General features: G+C 36.5%; 2 protein-coding genes across 2 annotated transcripts in view; one reads left to right on the top strand and one right to left on the bottom strand.

Moving 5' to 3' along the window:
* acsf2 (acyl-CoA synthetase family member 2) overlaps positions 1-22,513 on the top strand; it is a 37,811-nt gene that overhangs the window by 13,124 nt on the left and 2,174 nt on the right. Inside the window, exons 11-14 of the mRNA XM_073828261.1 lie at positions 20,651-20,758; positions 20,847-20,998; positions 21,094-21,235; positions 21,777-21,887. Coding sequence (XP_073684362.1) covers positions 20,651-20,758; positions 20,847-20,998; positions 21,094-21,235; positions 21,777-21,887 — 513 coding nt within the window. The remainder of the gene's footprint in view (positions 1-20,650; positions 20,759-20,846; positions 20,999-21,093; positions 21,236-21,776; positions 21,888-22,513) is intronic.
* On the bottom strand, positions 986-11,497 carry chad (chondroadherin). Its single transcript, XM_073828404.1, has 4 exons — positions 10,599-11,497; positions 7,784-7,947; positions 7,005-7,150; positions 986-3,955 (listed from the first exon to the last, which is right to left on the bottom strand). Exons 1-3 carry the CDS (start codon positions 11,382-11,384, stop codon positions 7,009-7,011), a joined length of 1,092 nt encoding a protein of 363 aa, XP_073684505.1. The 5' UTR covers positions 11,385-11,497; the 3' UTR covers positions 986-3,955; positions 7,005-7,008.

Below are 22,513 nucleotides of genomic sequence, written 5' to 3'. Positions count from 1 at the left end.
ATAATAAAAAAAAAAAATGTTTTTTATTAATATGTGACCCTAGACCACAAAACCAGTCATAAGTAGCACGGGTATATTTGCAGCAATAGCCAACAATATGGGTCAAAATTATTTATTTTCTATTATGCCCAAAATCATTAGGATATTAGGTAAAGAAAATGTTCCATTAATATATGTTTTTATATGCATTGCATAAGAATTTAATTTGGAAAACTTTAGAGGTTATTTTCTCATTTTTTAAATTTTTTTGCACCCTTAGATTCCTGATTTTCAAGTAGTTGTATCTCGACCAAATATTGTCCTATTCTAACACACCATACATCAATGGAAAGCTTATTTATTCAGGTGGTATATAAATCTCAATATGGAAAAAAATGACCTCTATGACTTTTGTGGTCCAGGGTCACATATAGAACCGTCACTGATCAATTTCATGCATACTTGGTACATAAATTAAACTCTTTAAAAAACATACTCACTCCAAACTTTTTAATGGTATTGTGTAACTATCAAAGAAATAGTTCAGTTAAAATGTAGGAGTAATTTATTCACTCTCATGTTGTTCTAAACTGATTTTCTATCTTTGAGCTGTTTTTTTCCATAAAATGAAGCTGTAAAGCCCCAAAAAGAACCCTAGAAGCAGTCCATGTTATTTGCACTATAACTAAAGTCTTCTGAAGCCATAATAGCTTTGTGTGAGAAGCAAACTAAATTTAGGATGAAGAATACACTTATTTACTAAAAAAGATCACTTTATGAAAAAGAGCATCTTGGACATTCTGTTATAACTAACTAATTTCCACAAAAAAAACAAAAAAAACCCCATCATACTGGTTTTGAAGATAAGTAAATTATTTTTGGGTGAACTATACCTTTAAATACCAGGTATGGAGAAGGTAACAGAATCTAAACAAGTACTGTTTTCCAAAGAACTTATTGCACAATTTGAGTGCATCCAGTTTTCATTCTTTTAACAAACCATTACTATAGTGGAGCTTAATATGTCTTTTATTGAGCATGAGTACATCACAATAACAAATTGAAAACATTAGACTGGAGAACCTCCATTTGTCTTAACTTTTAGTCTCTTTTCATTTTACCTGCTCTTCGTAAATCCTCTTCTTCTGGCACCATGATTATTTGTGTCATTTCTTGATTTTGACTGGTCAGTCGCACCATAATCTGTATATTTTGCAACCAATCCTGATCATCCTCTCTGGATTTAATTTGTGATAATGACTAGCTGTGTTATACACAGCCTTATCATTGTCTCATTTAACATTTTGATGGCTAGCCACCTTTTTCCTTCCCGTAAGTAAAAAAAGTGGTTGCGGCCATTTGTAAATTGTATGGGTCTGGCTTCCGGTCTCATCTGCGTCCAGCTATTTTTAGCTGTACAAAAAGCTTGTTTTGCTGACTTATAACGCAAATTGCTGTGTCTTACCATATTATTTTAATAAATTATCTTAATAATTAAACAATTGTATCATTTACTGCACGTTGTTGTTGTTCTTTTCTGTGTTTCCCTGTAGAGGATAATGAAGTGTCATCCATAGGCTTACTTCCTTGTTAAAGAGAGGTGGATAAAAAAATTCATATTTTCCTGGCCTGAGTTGCTTTAGACTTTGGTCAGGGGTGTAAAGAAGAAGAGGTCAGGCCATGTCACATCATGAATGTGTCAGTTTTAGTCATGGTCAAGGTTTGTTATGTTTGCAAACCCTTTGAAATTCCTAGCAGGACGTTGTGAGATGTTTACAGCTAAGGATGAGCTCCCAATGTTGAAAGAGGATCTCTTGTGATATAACTGTAGTTATATCATTTTAAGTGCTTCAACCATTAATAATGGAAGTATGCTGTGGAAGACCATAAAATTAGAATCAGAATAGACCAGATTCATTCTACAGGCCATTTGAGTTGATATACATAAAAGGTTTGGCTGTGATATAAATCCTACCACATTTCTATGCTGAAATCTGGAAAAACAAAAAATACATTAGGCTATATCACCTTGAGGAGTTTGAAGAATTATCTGTGCACGTCTATAATCTCTCAAATGAGAGACTGGTTTCATGTGAATGTTGAAGTGTAAGAAAATATAAATTAAATGATAGGAAGGACATTTAAAACTTACCTCAAACATGTGGCCAAGATGAAGCCTAATGCTGTGTGCACACCAAATGCGAAGTGACTATTCTCATTGCTTTATCCACCTTATTTTTCCAAGTGGGTGCGGCCATTGGTAAATGTTATGGCTCTGGCTTCCGGTCTCATCCACTTCCAGCTATTGTAAGTTTACAAAACAGCTCGTTTTGCTGCTTGATATTAAAAATTGGTGTGTCTTACCATGTTATTTTAATGTATTATGGTTCTTACGAACACACTGGTTTGAAAAGCAAGCAGTTTTACCGTTTACTTAAAGTTGTAATTCTTTTTGTTAAGCCTTCTCACCCATAGGCTTACTTCCGCGTTGAAGAATAGGTAGATAGATAACTCACAGGATGTTTTTCGTTACACATGTGCTAATAAAATCATAGCGTGATGCTTTCCGCCATTTTCTAATACAACCTGACGTGATTGGCTTGCGCGGAAGACGCGATCTTGCCCGTTCGCCCAAGTACTGCTCACTGCAGAGCCAAATGGCCTCCAGCTCCACCTATCTTGATGTTCAGCTCCACCTCTGAGTGAACAAATGGGTGGAGTTAGGGATAGGGTAAGGGGTAGGGTTAGGGTGTGGTTAGGGTGTGGTTAGGTGTCTATCTCCACCCATTACCTCCAGCTCCTCCCATATGGCTCTGCAGCGAGCACCGTTCGCGGCAGTCGCGTCGCGTCATACGCGTCGCCCGGCGCGAATTCGGCGCTGCGTCCGAAATCGCATACTGCTTCAGTAAGTACTACATTTAAATTCAAACGTACTTCATGACCGTTAAAACAGTACGTTCTATATAGTATGAATATGGGTAGTATGAATGGAATTCGGACGTACTACATCCGCCGCGTCTCCACTTTCCGCCATTTTTCGAATAACGACTCCTCTCCTGGAGCCTGAAGTGTCCATGGAATGCGTACTGCAGAATTCGGGCGGAAGCAGTAGGTCATCCGGGTACTTCTCGCCTACTGTATTTCGAATACTATGAATTCGGACATACTACTCGCCTCACATACTGTTTTTCGCGTTTTATATAGTAGGGAAGTATGCGATTTCGGACGCAGCACGAGTCTATTTGCGTCTTTGCATTGACTTTGTATGTAATCTACTCGCTCGAATAATTAAATTCGGTTTTGGTGTGCACACATCATACTCTTTGTACTTCAATAAGATACTTATGAGTCTCTAAGTAAATGCTAATCAATACAAATCTTTTTTACTGCCCTTTTGAAAAAAAAAACAGAATATGCTGGTTAGGTATGTTTTGGTGCTGGGATGCTGGTTTTAGCTGGTTTATGCTGGTCCTTTGCTGGTTAATGCTTAGCTGGTCATGTTGCTGGTCGAGGACCAGCATAAACCAGCTAAAACCAGCATCCCAGCACCAAAACATACCTAACCAGCATATTCTGTTTTTTTCAACAGGGTGATTCTCATTTTCTCCTACTACTTTTGATTTGCAGAAACTAGTTCTGTGATAACGTTGGTTTTCTCACCATGTTGTTGGAATTAGCATATACATTACCATAACAGTGAACAGTTTGAGCTGTATTTCCTTTGTGTGGTGTACATGTTTGTGAAAACTCCTTTTGCAAACTCACACAATTGCTCCTTCAGGGTGTTTGTCAATGTCTGTAAACACACATTTATGCTATTCATGTTATTTAGTATGAGTTGAGTCAGCGCATCTATATGTCACACAAAAAATGAGTGAAAGAGGAAATGGACAGTCCCAATGTAGCAGTCTGCATTGCTTTTCTTTTCTGCACATTGAAGTCCCGACACCTGGACAGGCTTCTTCTCCCTGTCCTCCTGCGGGAACATAGAAAAAAGATGACCAAGCTTAGTTTTGGACATCTGATGGTCTGCACATAGTGCCAAAGCCAAAATGGAAAAGCACAAACAAACCTTAAAGGACAAAGAGAGCAGGAGAAACATGAAGGATAGTTTGGAAAAACATAACAGACAGTATTTTACCTCAAGGCAGTCGCCCAAACCCATGTCCTGACCACAATTATAGTATTACAATTCACTCTTTCATGTTGGGAGAGGTAAAAACACTTATGGTTAGCATTAGCCTCTTGATTCCCTGTGCAAAATATGCAACTTTAATTTCTGACAGAAGTTACTGGAAGTTAATGTTTTGGATTATTGAAATCATACTTTAATGTCTTTAATAGCAACATTTTAATTTATATTTGTTGTTGATAAGCTCATTAATTGAGGTATGACCACCAATGACTAAATTGACAAGTTTGACCTAGATTTCTCCACTCCGAAATCAATGGGATTACTTTGCAAACCTGTGTTTAAATTATTTCATAACCATTTACCCTTGTTTATTGCATCCATCGTGGTTATTTAGGATTTGTGGAAGCACTTGAGCAGTGAATCTCATGAGTATCTCCTGATGAAAAGGTCTTTTATGGGAGAGCAGTGGTGTCTTGCTCTATGCACCACAGAGAACCCTTGAGACCGGTTATTTACCCTTTTTTTCTTCTTCGTAATTTATTTACATTCGCAAATCCTGTGGAAAAGGCTAGCTGTCAGACTGAGGACTGTGATTAATGTCTCATTTTTATGATCATAGCTGGAGCCTTAATCCTGTGGTCTCATTTACAAGACCTCTGTGGACCACATAAACCTTTTATGGGTCTGGATAGTAGACCTCCGTTTAGGGTGTGAGTCTCAAAAATGGAAGACTTGGTTGTTTAGTAATTTTTAGTAATCTTAGTAATGTTTAGTAGTCAGGATAGCTGGTTATCATTTTGTAATTTAACATCTGGTCTCTCTGGCTTAACTAACAAAAATTCCTTGGTCAACTTTGACTTTTTACCTCAGCACACTACTAAAAATAAAGGTTCTTCATTGGCATTAATGGTTCTACGAAGAACTGTGAACATCCACTGAACCTTTCAAATGCAGAAAAAGTTGTTTATAGTTAAAGTTCTTTAAATTTTTAAAATGTTCTTCAAAATGGTTATTATTTTTTAAACTTCACTGAAAGGTTCTTTGGGGAACCAAAAATGGTTCTTCTATGGCATTACTGCAAAAACACCCTTTTGGAACCATATTTTTAAAAGTGAAAATACTTGTAACTAATTTTTAATTAAATTAATAATTTTACAATATTACATTACATTACTCACTAGAAACTCTAACAGATCATGTTTTCATGTCATTTTAAAGGATAACTATTGCCAAAATGCAACCTGGGCTGTTTTTTTACTGTAAACGAGACAAACCTATATCTAAAAGCATAATTACGACAGAAAAGAAAGGTTTTGAACAACTCACTTACACTGTTTGGGTTTCCGCTCGCAGCCATCTTGCCAGTCAAGAGGTGTCGATCTCCGAATGCCAATGAATGGACTCCATTGGACGAAATTTTAGGCTTATATGAGGCTCTTTTTACAACTAGAAGGTTAATATTGTTTTTCACTTGCAACAAAACAACGAATTAGCCGTGCATTTATATGGAAATATGCTTTAGGAGCTATCCATCCTCGCATTCGGAGATCAACACCTCTTGACTGGCAAGACGGCCGCGAGCGAAAACTCAAACAGTGAAAGTGAGTTGTTCAAAACCTTTCTTTTTAGTAAACTCTGTGTACACAAACAATGTTCTCAATGCTCGAGTTCATGTGTAGAGACCCAGGCGATACTTCGAGCAAAGTTTCATGGTGTGTCGAGCCTTCTTAGTGTTGTAAAAATATCGATTTTGATGCGCTCAAAGTTATGCCCCTAGTACTCCCATTCACCGGCCATTGACCACAAAATGAAATTACGGTCAATCTCAAAAACGGCTCATTTGTCGTAATTATGCTTTTAGATATAAGTTTGTCTCGTTTACAGTAAAAAAACAGCCCAGGTTGCATTTTGGCAATAGTTATCCTTTAAGTCTTATTTTGACGTTACACAGTGGTTATATCTAAGTGTGTGAGATATTTACTTACTTTTTTAATTAGTCTTCCCATTAACGACTTTATATTGTTCATTTAGACTGATTCGCAAACACGGAATGTGTACAAACACAAGAGGAGGGATTTAACACATCAACCAATCGTGGCCAATCATAACCAGTAATACCCAATCATATCGTGATGGAGGCATTCCTTCCTTTTAATGTGACTTTCCCCCATTCATTCTCAATTACCCCCCAACCAAACTCACTGCACACTTTAGGGAGTCTGGTAATACTCAATGGGAGGCGAGAGAGACGCAGACTCTAATTGTAACTTTACCTGCTGGTGTCGCTGTTGGACAATGTTTCTTTAGAAAAAAATAATGATTTATACACTTTTTAATGTTATATTTTGCAATATTGGTGTTGTTTTATTTTTGTAATATTAATTTTTCATCCAATATTTTGATAAAATGTGTACCTTGAATGCAATGTAAACCATTAGAATAAAAGCCAAATGCTGTCTAGTAGGCCTTGGTTATAAACCACTGTGCTAAAGGATATTAAGGTAGCCTTTTATATTTAAAGGGATAGTTCACCCAAAAATGAAAATTCTGTCAATACTCACCTTCAAGTCGTTACAAACCCATAAGACTTTTGTTCATCTTCAGAACACAAATTAAGATATTTTTGATTAAATTTGAGAGCTTTTAATTGCAGAGCAATTAAAATGTTCAAGGGCCAGAAAGGTAGTAAGGACATTGTTAAATAGTCCATGTGACATCAGTGATTCAACCGAAATGTCCGAAGATGAATGTAAGTGTGAGTAATTAATGACAGAAGTTTCATTTTTTTTATTTTTATCATGAACTAACCCTTTAATGTCATTTTTGTAGTGTTTTCATTTTTAAGTTTGTATTTAGGTTCTCAATTTGTGGAATTCACAGGGCTGCTTACCATCTCAAAGCCGTGCTCCCTTCCTGGCCCTCTTTATCTTTGCCTTGCAGCGGCTGAAAGCAGTGCTGTCTCTTATTTGCTTTCCTTTCTGGCTTCCAGGAGAAGCACAAACTGCATCAGGGCGATGGCGGCTAGTGTCCATCCATCTGTAGAAGCAAATCCAAACAATTGAAGTTAATGTCAGTTGTTTTTTAATTTGACATATTTCAGAGTAAAACTAGACATTTAGCAAGATAAAAATATATGAGAGTGGGGCTTTTTTGTCAAGAATTATTTAATAGTAAAAAGTGGGCATTTTTTTAATTTATTATATATTAGCTCACACAGCCTTGGCCACATCCGTGAACATGTTTACAGTATTGTTTATTGATAATATCACAAATGTGTATTAAAGGGTTAGTTCAGTCATTAATTATTCACACTCATGTCGTTCCAAACATGTATAACTTTAGTTCATCCTTGGAACACAAATTAAGATATTTTTGATGAAATCTGAGAGCTTTCCCACTATGCAGGGTCAGAAAGCTCTTGGATTTCATCAAAAATATCTTAATTTGTGTTCTGAAGATGAACGAAGATCTTGCAGGTTTGGAACAACATGAGGGTGAATAAATAATGACAGAATTTTCATTATTGGGTAAACTATCCCTTTAAGAAGGTTAAATTTTGATTTCATATTAACTTGAATGAAGCCATGAAGTAAAAGCATAGTTTATTTTTGTCGACTACATCAAACTTAAACACAGTTATGTTTAAAGTCATCATTTGTTGTCTCTTACTTTCTGAGGTTTGCTAACTGGCAGTTGCAGGTCCAGGGGTTGTTAAAAAGAGTGATGTTCTGGAGGGTCCCGAACTCAAGGCTGCTCGGCAGTGATTTTAGCTTGTTGTTCTCGAGGTGCAGAGATTTAAGAGCCGTCACTCCCTCAAAGGCAGCACTGGAGAACTTAATAGGTAGAAAGGACAGATATACAGTTGTTCACCATATGTACAGTCGATAACACGTTATAACTCACTGCTTTTACAGTTGACATTTAAAGTCACTCTTAATATCTAAAGGAGACTTGTGGATGCTGGACTGAGAGCTTTTTGTCCACATGAAAGGCCTTTCTCATGCTGTCCTATGTGCCAGAGCTTATGTAAACCTGTCCGCACTTTCCTTCCAGCCCTCCATCAAACTTCATAAGCGTATGCAAGACTGCTAAAAACTTCACCCAGGTGTTAGATGTGCGTGGTGTCTGCTTTATAGGAAGATGACGGTCGAGGGGCTTAGAATGTGTACACACAGTGTGTGTGGGTGTGTTATGTAAGCGTAGAAAAGATGCACTTATTGAAGGGACGTTTTGGAAATTTCCACTCAGATTGCAAGGGATGTGGAGCATTTGGTAATTTGAGGCAATGGAGTATGGATCGATTCCAGCATGGAAGGGTTGTTTTCACTTTTTCTGTCTGTCCACTCTTCCATCGACCTGCTCTTCTGCCAGAAATGCCTGAATTGGGCTGAATTGTCCATTCAGGTGAGGCAACTACAGCCTGAAATACTTCTCTTCATGGGCCACGGAACACCCTGTCACTATTTACCTGTCTGCTAACCCTTGCTGACCTGTTTACATGGTGCACCAAGTGAGAGGAAAAAACTGGGGTCTCAAAATAACATTTTTCAAGCAAATAGACCCTAAAAATATCCACACGTGAGGGGAGAGTGGTTATTTTTTCCCTTTTCTATCATACAAACAACACTGACCAACTGCATGGCGCCGTTGCTTGTTTTTACACATATTTGTGTGTGTAGAAATAATATAAATCATTTAAAATAATTCATATTATAATATATTATAATATTTGTATGTTCTAATATATAAAATATATATTTATAAATAATAAAAACATTTTTGTGTGTGTGTGTATGTGTATATATAATATATATATATATATATATATATATATATTAGGGCTGCCACTAATGATTATTTTGTTAATTGAGTAATCGTCAATTATTCTGATGATTAATTAGACTAATCTGATCTTTTTTTATTTTTGGGTGGTAATAAAAACAGACCTAAGCAATATAAATAATAAAAGCGCATATTAATCCTGCAGCGGTCGATTATTCGGACAATTAATCGAGTAATGTGATCTTTTTTTTGTGGTAATAAAAACAGACTTAAGCAATAAAAATAAAGTGCATATTAAACCTGCAGTGTTTGATTATTCGGACGATTAATCAAGTAATCTGATCTTTTTTTCCTTATTTTTTTTGTTGTTGGTGGCAATAAAAACAGACCTAAGCAATATAAAAATAGCACTTATTAAACCTGCAGCGGTTGATTATTCTGACGATTAAATGAGTAATTTGATTTTCTTTTTTGTGGTAATAAAAACAAACCTAAGCAATATAAATAATAAAGCGCATGTTAAACCTGCAGCGGTCGATTATTCTGACGATTAATCGAGTAATCTGATCGCTTTTTTTGTGGTGATAAAAACAGACCTAAGTAATATAAATAGTAAAGCACAAATTAAACCTGCAGTGGTTGATTATTCTGACAATTAATCGAGTAATCTGATCTTTTTTGGGGTAATAAACAGACCTAAGCAATGTAAATAATAAAGCAAATATGCAGTGGTCAATTATTCTGACAATTAATCGAGTAATCTTATTTTTTTTTTGTGGTATTAAAAACAGAGCTAAGTAATAAAAACCAACAATCCATATTAATATATTTATATTTAACTGTATCACAGCCTTTGTGAATTCACAATATCACTATGCTTTATTTTGATTTTGAAATGCTTTTATTTCGTGCAGCCTTAGAAAACAGTCTAAAAATGCTTTTAATGGATTCTCGTCCGTGGAATGTGCCACGTCTGGTATTTTGATGTTTAATCATCACGGGCAACATGCAATCAAGGATTTTTTATAATCGAGATTAATTAAGTTTTAATTAAGAGTAATCGGTATGATGATTAATCGAGTGAGCAGATCTTTTTTTTGTGGTAATAAAAAAGATTTTTTAATGCTCAAATTTAATGTGAAAGTGAGTCTTTTCTGTCACATACTGGGTGCATAATAACTTTTAAAGTGTAATTTTCATGATAGTTTTCACTGTTACACTGGTATCAGTTCATGTGGAAAGTCTGCTGCAGTCAGATCAAAGACAAGGAAAAGATAAATGTATCTCTTAAACACTTTCATTAGCCATATAGTGTTCCAGAGGGAATTATCCTGCTGGAATAGCATATGTGCATCCTGACATAAAGCACATGTGACCTTTTTAAGGCCTGAAAATATGAAGGGAATGGACCAGGAGGATCTTATTAAAAGAAAACAGGTGAAAGTCTCCAGCACAGGTCTGTTTTAGCTGGATATCACTGTCTTTCAGACTACAGTTTACTCCGGTAGGGTTTCAGTACATCAGCATGACCAGCTGATAAATGTAAAGTTTGTTTGCCAATGCTAAGCTTCCCAAAAACCAAATACAAGCATGCATTTATTTAAGAAGCCAGCCATCAATTTTAGCAGCCAGCAGTAGGGGAAAACATTCATTTGGTTCACAGTCAGCATCTCAATTCCAATATTTGATTCTACAGACTTACCTTCTCCAGGCTCATGTTATTTAGATGCAGCTTCTCCATGTAGCGCCCAAAGCTCCGGAAAGCATGGTCAGGGATGAGGGTGAGAGGGTTTTTGGACAGGTTGAGTTCCTCCACGACTCGCAGCTTGCTCATAGCCAGGAGAGGGTAGGTGGACAGCTTGTTACGGTCCAGAGTTAGAATAGCCAGGTTCTCCACTTCATCCAAGGAACCTGGCTGTATGGAGCTCAACTCATTGCCACTCAGATAAAGCCATCGGAGATCACTAGCACCGGTGAAAGTACCAGGCTGCAGCTCTCGAAGCTTGTTGTTATCAAGCTGCAGGATAAACAGGTTGATCATTGGAGAAAGCATGCCCTTCGAAAGACTTGTAATTTGGTTCCCGTCCAAGTAGAGATAAGTCAGTTCGGTCAGGTCATCAAAAGCGCCTGGTTTGATGGTGCTGATCTCATTGTTAGACAAGTAGAGGTAGATGAGCTTCTTTAGCCCTTTGAAAGCCTGACTAGCGACCTCTCGGATTTGACAGTGCTGTAGGTGCAGAGAAATGAGCCCCTTCATTTCGCTGAAGCCTCCGGTTGGGAGATTTCCCAGGTTGTTGCGTTGCATGTTCAGGAGACGAGTGGCCTCGGATATGCGGGGGATCTTCTTCAGCCCGACGCTATCGCAGATAACATGTTGCAGGTCCCCATGACAGTGGCACTGGCTTGGGCACTGAGTTGGTGCACCAAACACAAAGGGGACGCAGACCTGCAGACACAGTAGCACCAGTAGGAAGTTGAAACTGTACATGTTCACACCGTGTTGGTCAGTCCACTGCTTTATGCTGTCTGGCTGTTGGTCTTCTTGCGCCTTTACTCCAAGTCTTGCAGCGGGAACATTTACAGACAGCAAAAGTGGTCCACACAACCTCAGAGTAAAGAGAGGGAGTGTGTGAGAGTGCAGAGAGAGAGGGCTAGAGGTGAGCTCGAGAGAGGGAGAGAGGGGAGGTGTGTGAGTCAGAGGAAAGGAGTGAAGTAAGCTGAACGCATGATTGTTTATAATAGTTTCTGAGTGTTTAGTTCTGCTCTAAATATTACATAGCCATTGCAGAAGCTGAAAATAAGCTTAATTGTTTGTTTGTTTGAGTAGTGCTTACAATATACACTGCTGTTCGAAAGTTTGGGATCAGTAAGACTTGTTATGTTTTTAGAGATGTCTCTTATGCTCATCAAGACTGCATTTATTTGATCAGAAATACAGGGGAACCTATTTTTTTGGAACCTGTGATTGTGTTTTTTTTAGTGGTGGGCCGTTATCGGCGTTAACGTGCTGCGTTAACGTGAAACTCTTATCGTGCGATAAAAAAAATATCGCCGTTAATCTATTCTCAAATTTGGGTTGGGAGCTGGGTCTAAACTACGCAAGCTATGGTGACTTTCACCTTGATAGTTTAACGCGGATGTATACCGAAGAATATGGTTGCGCGTTTAAGTCTCCTCCACCAAAACACAGACGGGATCGCGTAGTCCTCCATTCATAAAAACCGAATCTACTATAGCGAAATGCCACGTAAATTCGTCGTTTTTTGGATTCATAAATCAAATGTTGGTCAGTCACTTAATTCAAATCGCGATATGGACTAGTGTATGTGAAAACTGAAATGCAAAAAGACCGTTTTAATATGAATCCGATATGTTCCGTTTGCCTAGCTGTATGTATGCATTGCGGAGACGAGCTTTTACTACACGCATACTGAAACACACGTGACGCTCCCGGTAATTTTTGGCATTTTCATCTCACATGAACAGATAAACTCAATCTCCCAAACTGCTGTGAGTGTCACTTTTACCGTTTCATTTGAGAAAACTAGCATCATATCATACTGTATGACACAGAAACTTCACGGCAACCTGTCAAAATAAAAGTACGGTGTAACATGTAATGGGCTGGGTAGGTGTTGACGTTAAAAAAAAACACACAATCTAATAGGGAGAAAAAATAATTTCATTGTTAGTTAGTTAGTAAACACAATTACATCTAATTGAACAATTTATTTTCATCAACAAATTATCATAGAACAGCTTTATGAGCTTTATGATCCAGACTTTAAGTCATTATTTGGGTAGCACACATATTCTGAATGCCTTCAGCAGAATTCAAATTAGCCATTTTAATCTAGATTAATCTAGATTAATTCCAAGATTTAATCTAGATTAATCTAGATTAAAAAAATTAATCTATGCCCACCCCTTTTTTTTTTTTTTTTTCGGGATTCTTTGATGAATAAAAAGTTAAAAAGAACAGCATTTATTCAAAATAGAAAACTTTTGCTGTTTTTATCAATTCAACACATCCTTGCTGAATAAAAGTATTAATTTCTTTCAAAAAGAAGAAAGATTAAAATGTACTGACCCCAAATCTTTTGAACAGTAGTGTATACCATTACAAAAGATTTCTATTTTGAATAAATGCTGTTCTTTTTAACTTTTTATTCAGTAGGTTCTAAAAATATGAGTAGCACAACTGTTTCCAACTGTCACGTGTGGGGAGTAAGGAGGTCTGGGTCCAAATGCAGGGAGAAAGGTGTTTTAATAAGAAAACAATAAACAAACAAACAAAAGGCCAACACGGCACAAAACTTAACATAAACTTAACGAAACAGGGAACAAGGTCAAGAGCTTAGGTCTGGAACACAAATGTACATGGAAGACAAAAGACAATGCAGCCAGAAAGAGTAGTGGGAAATGAGAGTTCTTATAGACAAGATAATTGTGAGCAGGAGTGAGTGTAATCAGTGCTAATGACAAGACATGAGTAAATACTTAGGAAAGTGTAGTGCAGGGAAGGGAAAACAGCGACCTCAGGTGGCTGAGGGAAGCCCCACAGCCCAGATCATGACAGTACCCCCTCTCAAGGGAACGGCTTCCAGACGTTCCCAAAACAAAAACAAAAAATCTGGAGGGAGGAGGAACGGTGGAAGGTGTCTCAGGGGGAGGGATGGCGGGCCAGGCCCGTGCAGCAGAGGAACGTGGGTGGACACTGCCGCCAGAGGAACGTGAGCTGACCTCGCCGCCAGTGGAACGTCCGCGGGCCCCGCAGCCAGAGGAATGCGAGCTGGCCCTGCAGCCAGGGGAACAGGAACAGAGAGCGCGGTCACCGGCGCGTCAGGAACAGAGAGAACGGTCACCGGCGCGTCCGGAACAGAGAGAGCGGTCACCGTCGCGTCCGGAACAGAGAGAGCGGTCACCGCCGCGTCCGGAACAGAGAGAGCGGCCACCGCCGCGTCCGGAACAGAGAGAGCGGTCACCGCCGCGTCCGGAACAGAGAGAGCGGTCACCGCCGCGTCCGGAACAGAGAGAGCGGTCACCGCCGCGTCCGGAACAGAGAGAGCGGTCACCGCCGCGTCCGGAACAGAGAGAGCGGTCACCGCCGCGTCCGGAACAGAGAGAGCGGTCACCGCCGCGTCCGGAACAGAGAGAGCGGTCACCGCCGCGTCCGGAACAGAGAGAGCGGCCACCGCCGCGTCCGGAACAGAGAGAGCGGTCACCGCCGCGTCCGGAACAGAGAGAGCGGTCACCGCCGCGTCAGGAACAGAGAGAGCGGTCACCGCCGCGTCCGGAACAGAGAGAGCGGTCACCGCCGCGTCCGGAACAGAGAGAGCGGTCACCGCCACGTCAGGAACAGAGAGAGCGGTCACCGCCGCGTCCGGAACAGAGAGAGCGGTCACCGCCGCGTCCAGAACAGAGAGAGCGGTCACCGCCGCGTCCGGAACAGAGAGAGCGGCCACCGCCGCGTCCGGAACAGAGAGAGCGGTCACCGCCGCGTCCAGAACAGAGAGAGCGGTCACCGCCACGTCAGGAACAGAGAGAGCGGTCACCGCCGCGTCCGGAACAGAGAGAGCGGTCACCGCCGCGTCCAGAACAGAGAGAGCGGTCACCGCCGCGTCCGGAACAGAGAGAGCGGTCACCGCCGCGTCCAGAACAGAGAGAGCGGTCACCGCCGCGTCCGGAACAGAGGGCGCATTCACAGCCGCAACAGGAACAGAGGGCGCGGTTGCCTCCGCGTCCGGAACAGAGAACGCAGTCGCCTCCGCGTTAGGCGTAGAGATATCGGTCATGGCCGCGTCCTGAACAGAGAGCGTGTTCAAAGCCGCGTCAGGCACAGAGTGAGCGGTCATCGCCGCATCAGGAACAGCGAGAGCGGTCACCGCCGCATCAGAAACAGCGAGAGCGGTCACCGCCGCATCAGGCACAGAGTGAGCGGTCATCGCCGCATCAGGCACAGAGTGAGCGGTCACCACGCACATTCCCTAGTGAGGAGAGCAAGGTGGCGTTCGCGCTCACCCTGTTGACGGGGAGGGCGGCATTGTGGGGAACGGCGGTGTGGGAAAACCAAGATCCCTGTTGCGCCTCGTTCTCAGCACTCGCCGCCGAGATGAAACGGGTTTTTGACCCTCTCTGCCAGAGACCGCGCGGACACTGGCGGATCTCCGACAGGGGGGGAGGTCCGTTTCAGACTACAGCATAGAGTTTCGAACCCTGGGGGCGGAGTGCCAGTGGAACAAGGAGGCGCAGTGGGACATGTTCCTGCATGGGCTGGCTGCATTCTGTCACGTGTGGGGAGTAAGGAGGTCTGGGTCCAAATGCAGGGAGAAAGGTGTTTTAATAAGAAAACAATAAATAAACAAACAAAAGGCCAACACAGCACAAAACTTAACATAAACTTAACGAAACAGGGAACAAGGTCAAGAGCTTAGGTCTGGAACACAAATGTACATGGAAGACAAAAGACAATGCAGCCAGAAAGAGTAGTGGGAAATGAGAGTTCTTATAGACAAGATAATTGTGAGCAGGAGTGAGTGTAATCAGTGCTAATGACAAGACATGAGTGAATACTTAGGAAAGTGTAGTGCAGGGAAGGGAAAACAGCGACCTCAGGTGGCTGAGGGAAGCCCCACAGCCCAGATCATGACACCAACATATTAGAATGATTATTGAAGGATCATGTGACATGTAAGACTGGAGTAATGATGCTGAAAATTCAGCTCTGATCACAGGAATAAATTAGATTTTAATGTATATTAAAACAGAAAAACATTATTTTCCATTAATATTTCACATTATAATTTTTTTTCTGTATTTTTGATCAAATAAGCGCAGCCTTGATGATCATAAGAAACGTCTTTAAAAAACATTACAAATCTTACTGATCCCAAACTTTTGAACGGCAGTGTAGTTCTGCTTTTAACTTTGCGTAGCCATTGCAGAAGCTGCAAGATATTTATTAAAAATATATTTCAAATATTTATTGCTTATAATACAGTTATGCTTCTAACATTACATAGCAATTGCAGAATCTGCAAGATATTTATTCAAAATAAATTTTAAATATTTATGTATTTATTGTTTTGGTGTTTAAAACAAAGAACTGCTTTTAATGTTACATAGCAGTTGCAGAATCTGCAAGATATTTATTAAATATTTATTTATTATATTACAGTTTGCCCTTAACATTGCATAGCAATGGCAACGTCTGCAAGGTATTTACTTATTAATTAAGTTGTTTTTTTATTTAAATAGTGTTTATAGCACAGTTTTGCTTCTAACTTTACATAGCCCTTGCTATGTAAACATATAACATATTTACATATTTCCAGAAGGCAAAGTAATAAGAAAGTTGATATACACTTCCAGTCAAAAGTTTTTGAACAGTGATTTTTAATGCTTTTATATTTGATCCAAAATACAGCAAAATCAGTAATATTGTGATTATTATTATCAATATTTAAAATAGTTATGTCAATTTTTTTCAGGATTCTTTAATGAATAGAAAGATCCAAAGATCAGCATTTATCTGCAATAAAAAAACTTGTTAAACTTGTAACATTCAAAGGCTTTTTTTTATTTAGCGAGGATGCTTTAAATTGATCAAAAGAAGATAAAGACATTAATAATGTTACAACAGATTTCTATTTCAGATAAATGCTGTTCTTCTGAACCTGTTATTCATCAAAGAAACCTGAAAAAATTCTACTCAGCTGTTTTCAACATAATTATTGAATATAGTTTTTTTTGAATGTGACTGGAGTAATGATGCAAAAAAAATCAGCTTTGAAATCACAGGAATAAATTACATATTCAAAAATAGAAATATATTCAAATAGAAAACAGTTATTTGAAATAGTTTTCTGCAAAATTATTACTGTATTGCTGTACTTTAGATCAAATAAATGCAGGCTTGGTGAGCAGAAAAGACTTCTTTAAAAACATTAACAATCTTACTGTTCAAAAACGTATGACTAGTGTACTTTTTTTAGATTGTGTTTTTTTTTAATACCTCACGCATCACTTGATGTTGTGTATGAGTCCCTGTTTTGTCCTGGTAGGTGAAATCTTCCACTTATCTAGATAAAAATCCCCCAGGACCTCTAGGTTCTTTGGTTTCCCATCATGCTCTACACATTCAAGTTCTCACCACAGTGGCTTTGCAAATTAAGGACCTCATACATAATTCCAAAAAAAAAAGTAATTTCTCCATTTCACTGTCTCCTCAAGTCTTTCTCACAATTTAAGTCATTATTCACTAATAATATTCACTTCCATTTGAGAACCCAACATTTAAAAGATCTGACTCATACAGTTCATTAGTAATTTTAATCCTTCATATGAAGATGCATTAAAAAATTTGATGCATTAAACAATTTTGTAATCACACTCATGTGAATTTTCATCTTTCATCATTTCCACAAGCCTGATTTGTGAGAGATTTCAGTTTTGATTCTATTTTAAGAAGAAATCTTTTTTTTTGTTTTTCTTCCTTTAAATAAATAAAAGGTTCCCAGTGCATGTTTGGTCCGAACAAGTTCAGAGGTCTGAAATGTGATTGTATTTTTATTTTTAGTCTCTCATTTCGCAGGCTAATTTGTGCGCAGCCAGATCTCATGAGGTTAAGGTGAGACTGCGTGTCGTGCCAGACATTTCCATTGTTTTTAGTCGGCAAAAGAAGGAAAAGGAGCCACTCCCGTGTGGTGGGCCGTTTTATAACATATAATCACCGCCAGATGTTTGGCTGGTATCACATCACAACAATGGAAATGGAGGTTTTTCTTTTGTCTGCAGTGGAGCGTTTCATGGACTGGAGAGGCACATTCCTCTGCATAAAAGTCTTCTTGCATTTCAGCTATATACAGTATTCAATATAAAAAAAATAAAAAAAAAGTAAATGAAGTGCACTGTGAAATCACCCAGTATTTTTTCCACATGACAAAATGTTTCATCCTTGTTCCTTTTTGGTTCAAAGACCTGATAGACCTCAGGAATCTAGTGTTTGCTTAACAAATTTAACATTTTATCGGCAAAGTGTATGTCTTTGCTTCTTTCAAGTGGACATTCACACATACTGCGTAGTGTTTGGCTAGTAGTAGCTTTAATAAATCAGGTGAGCAAAGTAACGTTTAACACTGATATTTGACTCTGAAATCCCAATAAAGCTATACTAGCTATTAAAGATGATTGATGCCATTTTTTCAATTTACTTATTGAGCTCAAAAGCTAATGACTCACTCAAAATCCCTTCAGATGTTCCACAAAAACATTATAAATGTCTGGCACGTCACACGGTCTCACCTCAACAGCTGGCAGCGCTTGTAATTCAGTTTGGTAAACACTTGACGTTGATGAAGTTATGTCTCTTAAAGACACTGATGAATTCTTTCCAGTGTATATTATCTAGTTTGTTATTTGGATGATATATTATTGCCTGTAATGGTACTGTTAAGTGAGAAAGCTGGGGTTCAAAACAACAGCTGGTGTGCCAGTTCTCAGGTGCGCACCACATACCTCACCTGCTTCCCAGGCCTGGCCTATTCAGCTGATTCAGCTGTCTGTTTGCCATTAGGCTAGTTTGTGGAAAAATGTTAGCTAAAGGCCTTTACCACATTCGGCTGTGCAAAAAGAGTAAGCACACTAACTGAAAAGAAATCTGTGACAGAAATCAGAATGTATGCAATGGTCAAATTTGTTTGATCAAAGCAATGTTGGTTTAATATTGTTCAATTTTTATATACATTTATTTTTTATTTAATTTATATTGGTTTATCAGTTTATTTTTTTTAAATAAATGTTCTAAAAATTTATTAATAATTAAATAATTAAAATTAAAATGTTCTAAAAATTGATAAATTATGATAATTAAATACATAAAAAAAATCACAAATAAAATATAATGTAATTTATTTGTTAAATTACATGTAACATTTTAAAAATGTGAAACTGAAGCCTTTCATAATCATTATCTGATTTTTTTATATTAAATAATAAATTCAACAATTAAATTTTTATTATAAATATTTTATTTTGTTATAAAATAAGTATATTAACAATAATACATGATTTTAAATATTTATGTATATGATTTTTAAAGCATTAAACTAAAAATGCTAAATTTAAAAATAAATTATTTTTATATAAAGTTATCAATTAATTATACATTTTGAAATAAATGAAAAGATGGTAAATTGGTAAAGCATGATAATAAAATAATTTTATGTTATTGTTTATTAAATGTAAAAGAAAAAAAATATATATATTACACTTTAAAAATGCTAAATTGAAGCGTTTTCATAAGTGTTGTCAGAAATATATGATATTAAATTATAATTTTTTATATTAAATTATCAATTAATAATACATTTATTTAATAATACATTCATTTTAAAATCTTTGTTTATACATTATTTTTAAAAATATATTATACTTTAAAATGCTAAAATGTTTTCATTAGTATTTTATATATTAGTATATTAAATTATTTTTATATTAAATTATCAATTAATTATACATGTTTAAATAAATCATAAGACAATAATAAATAATAAAATACATGATTTAATAAATATTTGTTTATAAAATGTAAAAAATGTTACAGTTTTTAAAATGTTAAATTGGAGCATTTTCATTAGTGTTTTTAGAAATAATTTATTAAACTATATTTTTTTATATATAATTTTTAATATTAAATTATCAATGAATTATGCATTTTTTTAATAATTTTTTTTTTTAATAAATTATAATATAAATTAGTAAAGCGTAATAAAATAATACATAATTTAAAAAAAGTTTATAAAATTTAAATATTACTCTTGAAAAATGCTAAATTGAAGCATTTTCATTAGCGATATCAGAAACATTTTCCAAAAAAAATCTATGAATTATACATACTTGAAATAAATTGAAAAGCTAATAAATATGTTAATAAAATACATTATTTAAAAAAATAATTATGTACATAAAACCTCAAAAATATATTACACTTTATAAATGCTAAATTTAAGAATTTTTTTTAGTGTTATCAGAAATATTTTTTAAATTTAATATTTTAAATTAACATTTTTTATATTAAATTATCGATTAATTATACATATTTTATAAAACAAATACAAGATAATAAATTAGTAAAACATAATAATAAAATAATACATTATTTAAAAAATATGTTTGTATATAAAACTTAAATACTACATTTTATGTATTTTAACACTAAATGTATTAATTTATTATTATGTTTTACTAATTTATTTTCTTATAATTTATTTTTAAATATGTATAATTGATAATTTAATAGGTTTAATATAAAAAATATTTTTAAAATGTAATTAATATATATATATATATATATATATATATATATATATATATATACATTTTATAAACAAATATTTAAAAAATGTATTATTTTATTATCATGCTTTACCAATTTACTATCTTTTAGTGTATTTAAAAATGTAAAATTAATTGATAATTTAATAATAATAATAATTTAATATAAAATATTTCTGACAACACGAATGAAAATGCTTCAATTTAGCATTTTTAAAGTTTAATACTTTAAAAATTATATACATATTGTTAATATATTTATTATTTTATAACAAAATAAGTTTGCATATAAAACTTAACAATATTAAATGTTACAAATGCTAATTCGAGGAATTTTCCTTAGTGTTATTTTTACCCCAGTGTACACTTTATTACAAAATGGTGAATTAGGAAAACTCTCTTCTCTCTCTTTTGTAACAGATTGCGTACGGCACAACCGAAAACAGCCCTGTGACATTCTGTGGCTTTCCTATTGACAGCGCGTATCGACAGACAGAGACTGCTGGATGTATATGCCCCCACACTGAGGTTCATTTACACACAATACTAGTTCAAGATGTCCTTCACGCATATTTATACTCTATTTTAGCACACTGAATGGTTGTTTCTCCATTAGGCAAAAATAGTGAACCCTACTACAGGTGAGACCGTACCTCTGGGCGTTCAGGGCGAGCTGCTGATCAGAGGATACTGTGTGATGCTGGAATACTGGAAAGATGATGAAAAGACCCAGGAGTGCATCACAAAAGATCGCTGGTACAAGACTGGGTAAGTGAATCTAGTGAATAATAGATATAAACATTATTCAGGATTCATTCCAAACAGTCGTCATGCAACTCAATCTGTAATGTGATCTGAAACAGTGACATTGCCACTTTGGATGAGTACGGGTACTGCAAAATAGAAGGACGCATTAAGGACTTGATCATCCGAGGAGGAGAAAACGTCTATCCTGCTGAAATCGAACAGTTTCTGCACACACATCCTAAAATTCAGGAAGCGCAGGTAAACAGTATTAACCAGAGACATTTATGATCATTCTAAAGGACTAGTTTGAATCCTTTAACCTCTATATTATGTTATAGAAAGCAAGATGTCTACACACAGAATATCTAAACATTCTTAAAGGGACAGTTCACCCAAAAATGAAAATGCTATAATTAATTACTCATGCTCATGTCGATCTTCGTTCATCTTCAGAACACAAATTAAGATATTTTTGATAAAATCCGAGAGCTTTCTGACCCTGCATAGACAGCAGTGCCACTGACACATTCAAAGCCCAGAAAGGTACCATTAAAATAGTTCATGAGACATCATTGGTTCAACCACAATGTTATGAAGCTACAAAAATACTTGGATTTTAATTATAATTAATGACCGATCATTTTTAGCTGAACTATCTCTTTAAATCAAGATAGATTTGCTTGAGAAGCAAAATTAGAAATATGCTTGTTTTCTGAAAAAAGTATCACAATTAAGTGGCATGGAGAAAATACTGTTTTGCCATTTAGAAAAGCATGTTTTGTCTGTGTTTTCCATACAGGTGGTTGGAGTAAAGGATGCAAGAATGGGGGAGGAAGTTTGTGCTTGTATTAGAGTCAAGACTGGTCAGGAATTAACTGCAGAAGAGGTCAAGGCCTACTGCAAAGGAAAGGTACGGACATCTGCAGTTCTTAGAAAATAAATTAAATAACTGGGGAAAAAATATATAATCAAAATATATATGTGACCCTGGACCACAAAACCAGTCTTAAGTCGCTGAGGTATATTTGTAGCAATAGCCAAAAATACGGGTCAAAATTTTTGATTTTTCTTTTATGCCAAAAATCATTAGGAAATTAAGTAAAGATCATGTTCCATTAAGATTTTCAGTAAAATTCCTACTGTAATATATATCAAAATGTAATTTTTTGATTAGTGAAATGCATTGTTAAGAACCTAATTTGGACAACTTTAAAGGTGATTTTCTCAGTATTTAGATTTTTTTGCACCCTCAGATTCCTGATTTTCAAATAGATGTATCTCGGTCAAATATTGTCATATCCTAACAAACCATACATCAATAGAAAGCTTATTTATTGAGCTTTCATGTGATGTATACATCTCAGTTTTGTCAAATTTAACCTTATGACTGGTTTTGTGGTCCATGGTCACATATTTAAAATAAGAGGGATCATACAAAATGCATGTTATTTTTAATTTAGTACTGACCTGAATAAGATGCTTCACATAAAGGACGTTTACATAAAGTCCACAAAAGAAAATAACAGTTGAATTTAT

Source organism: Garra rufa, chromosome 22 (genome assembly GCF_049309525.1).
Source record: "Garra rufa chromosome 22, GarRuf1.0, whole genome shotgun sequence".
NCBI lineage: Eukaryota > Metazoa > Chordata > Actinopteri > Cypriniformes > Cyprinidae > Garra > Garra rufa.
Note: the sequence above shows the minus strand (reverse complement) of the source record. Positions and strands in the feature narration are given on the sequence as shown.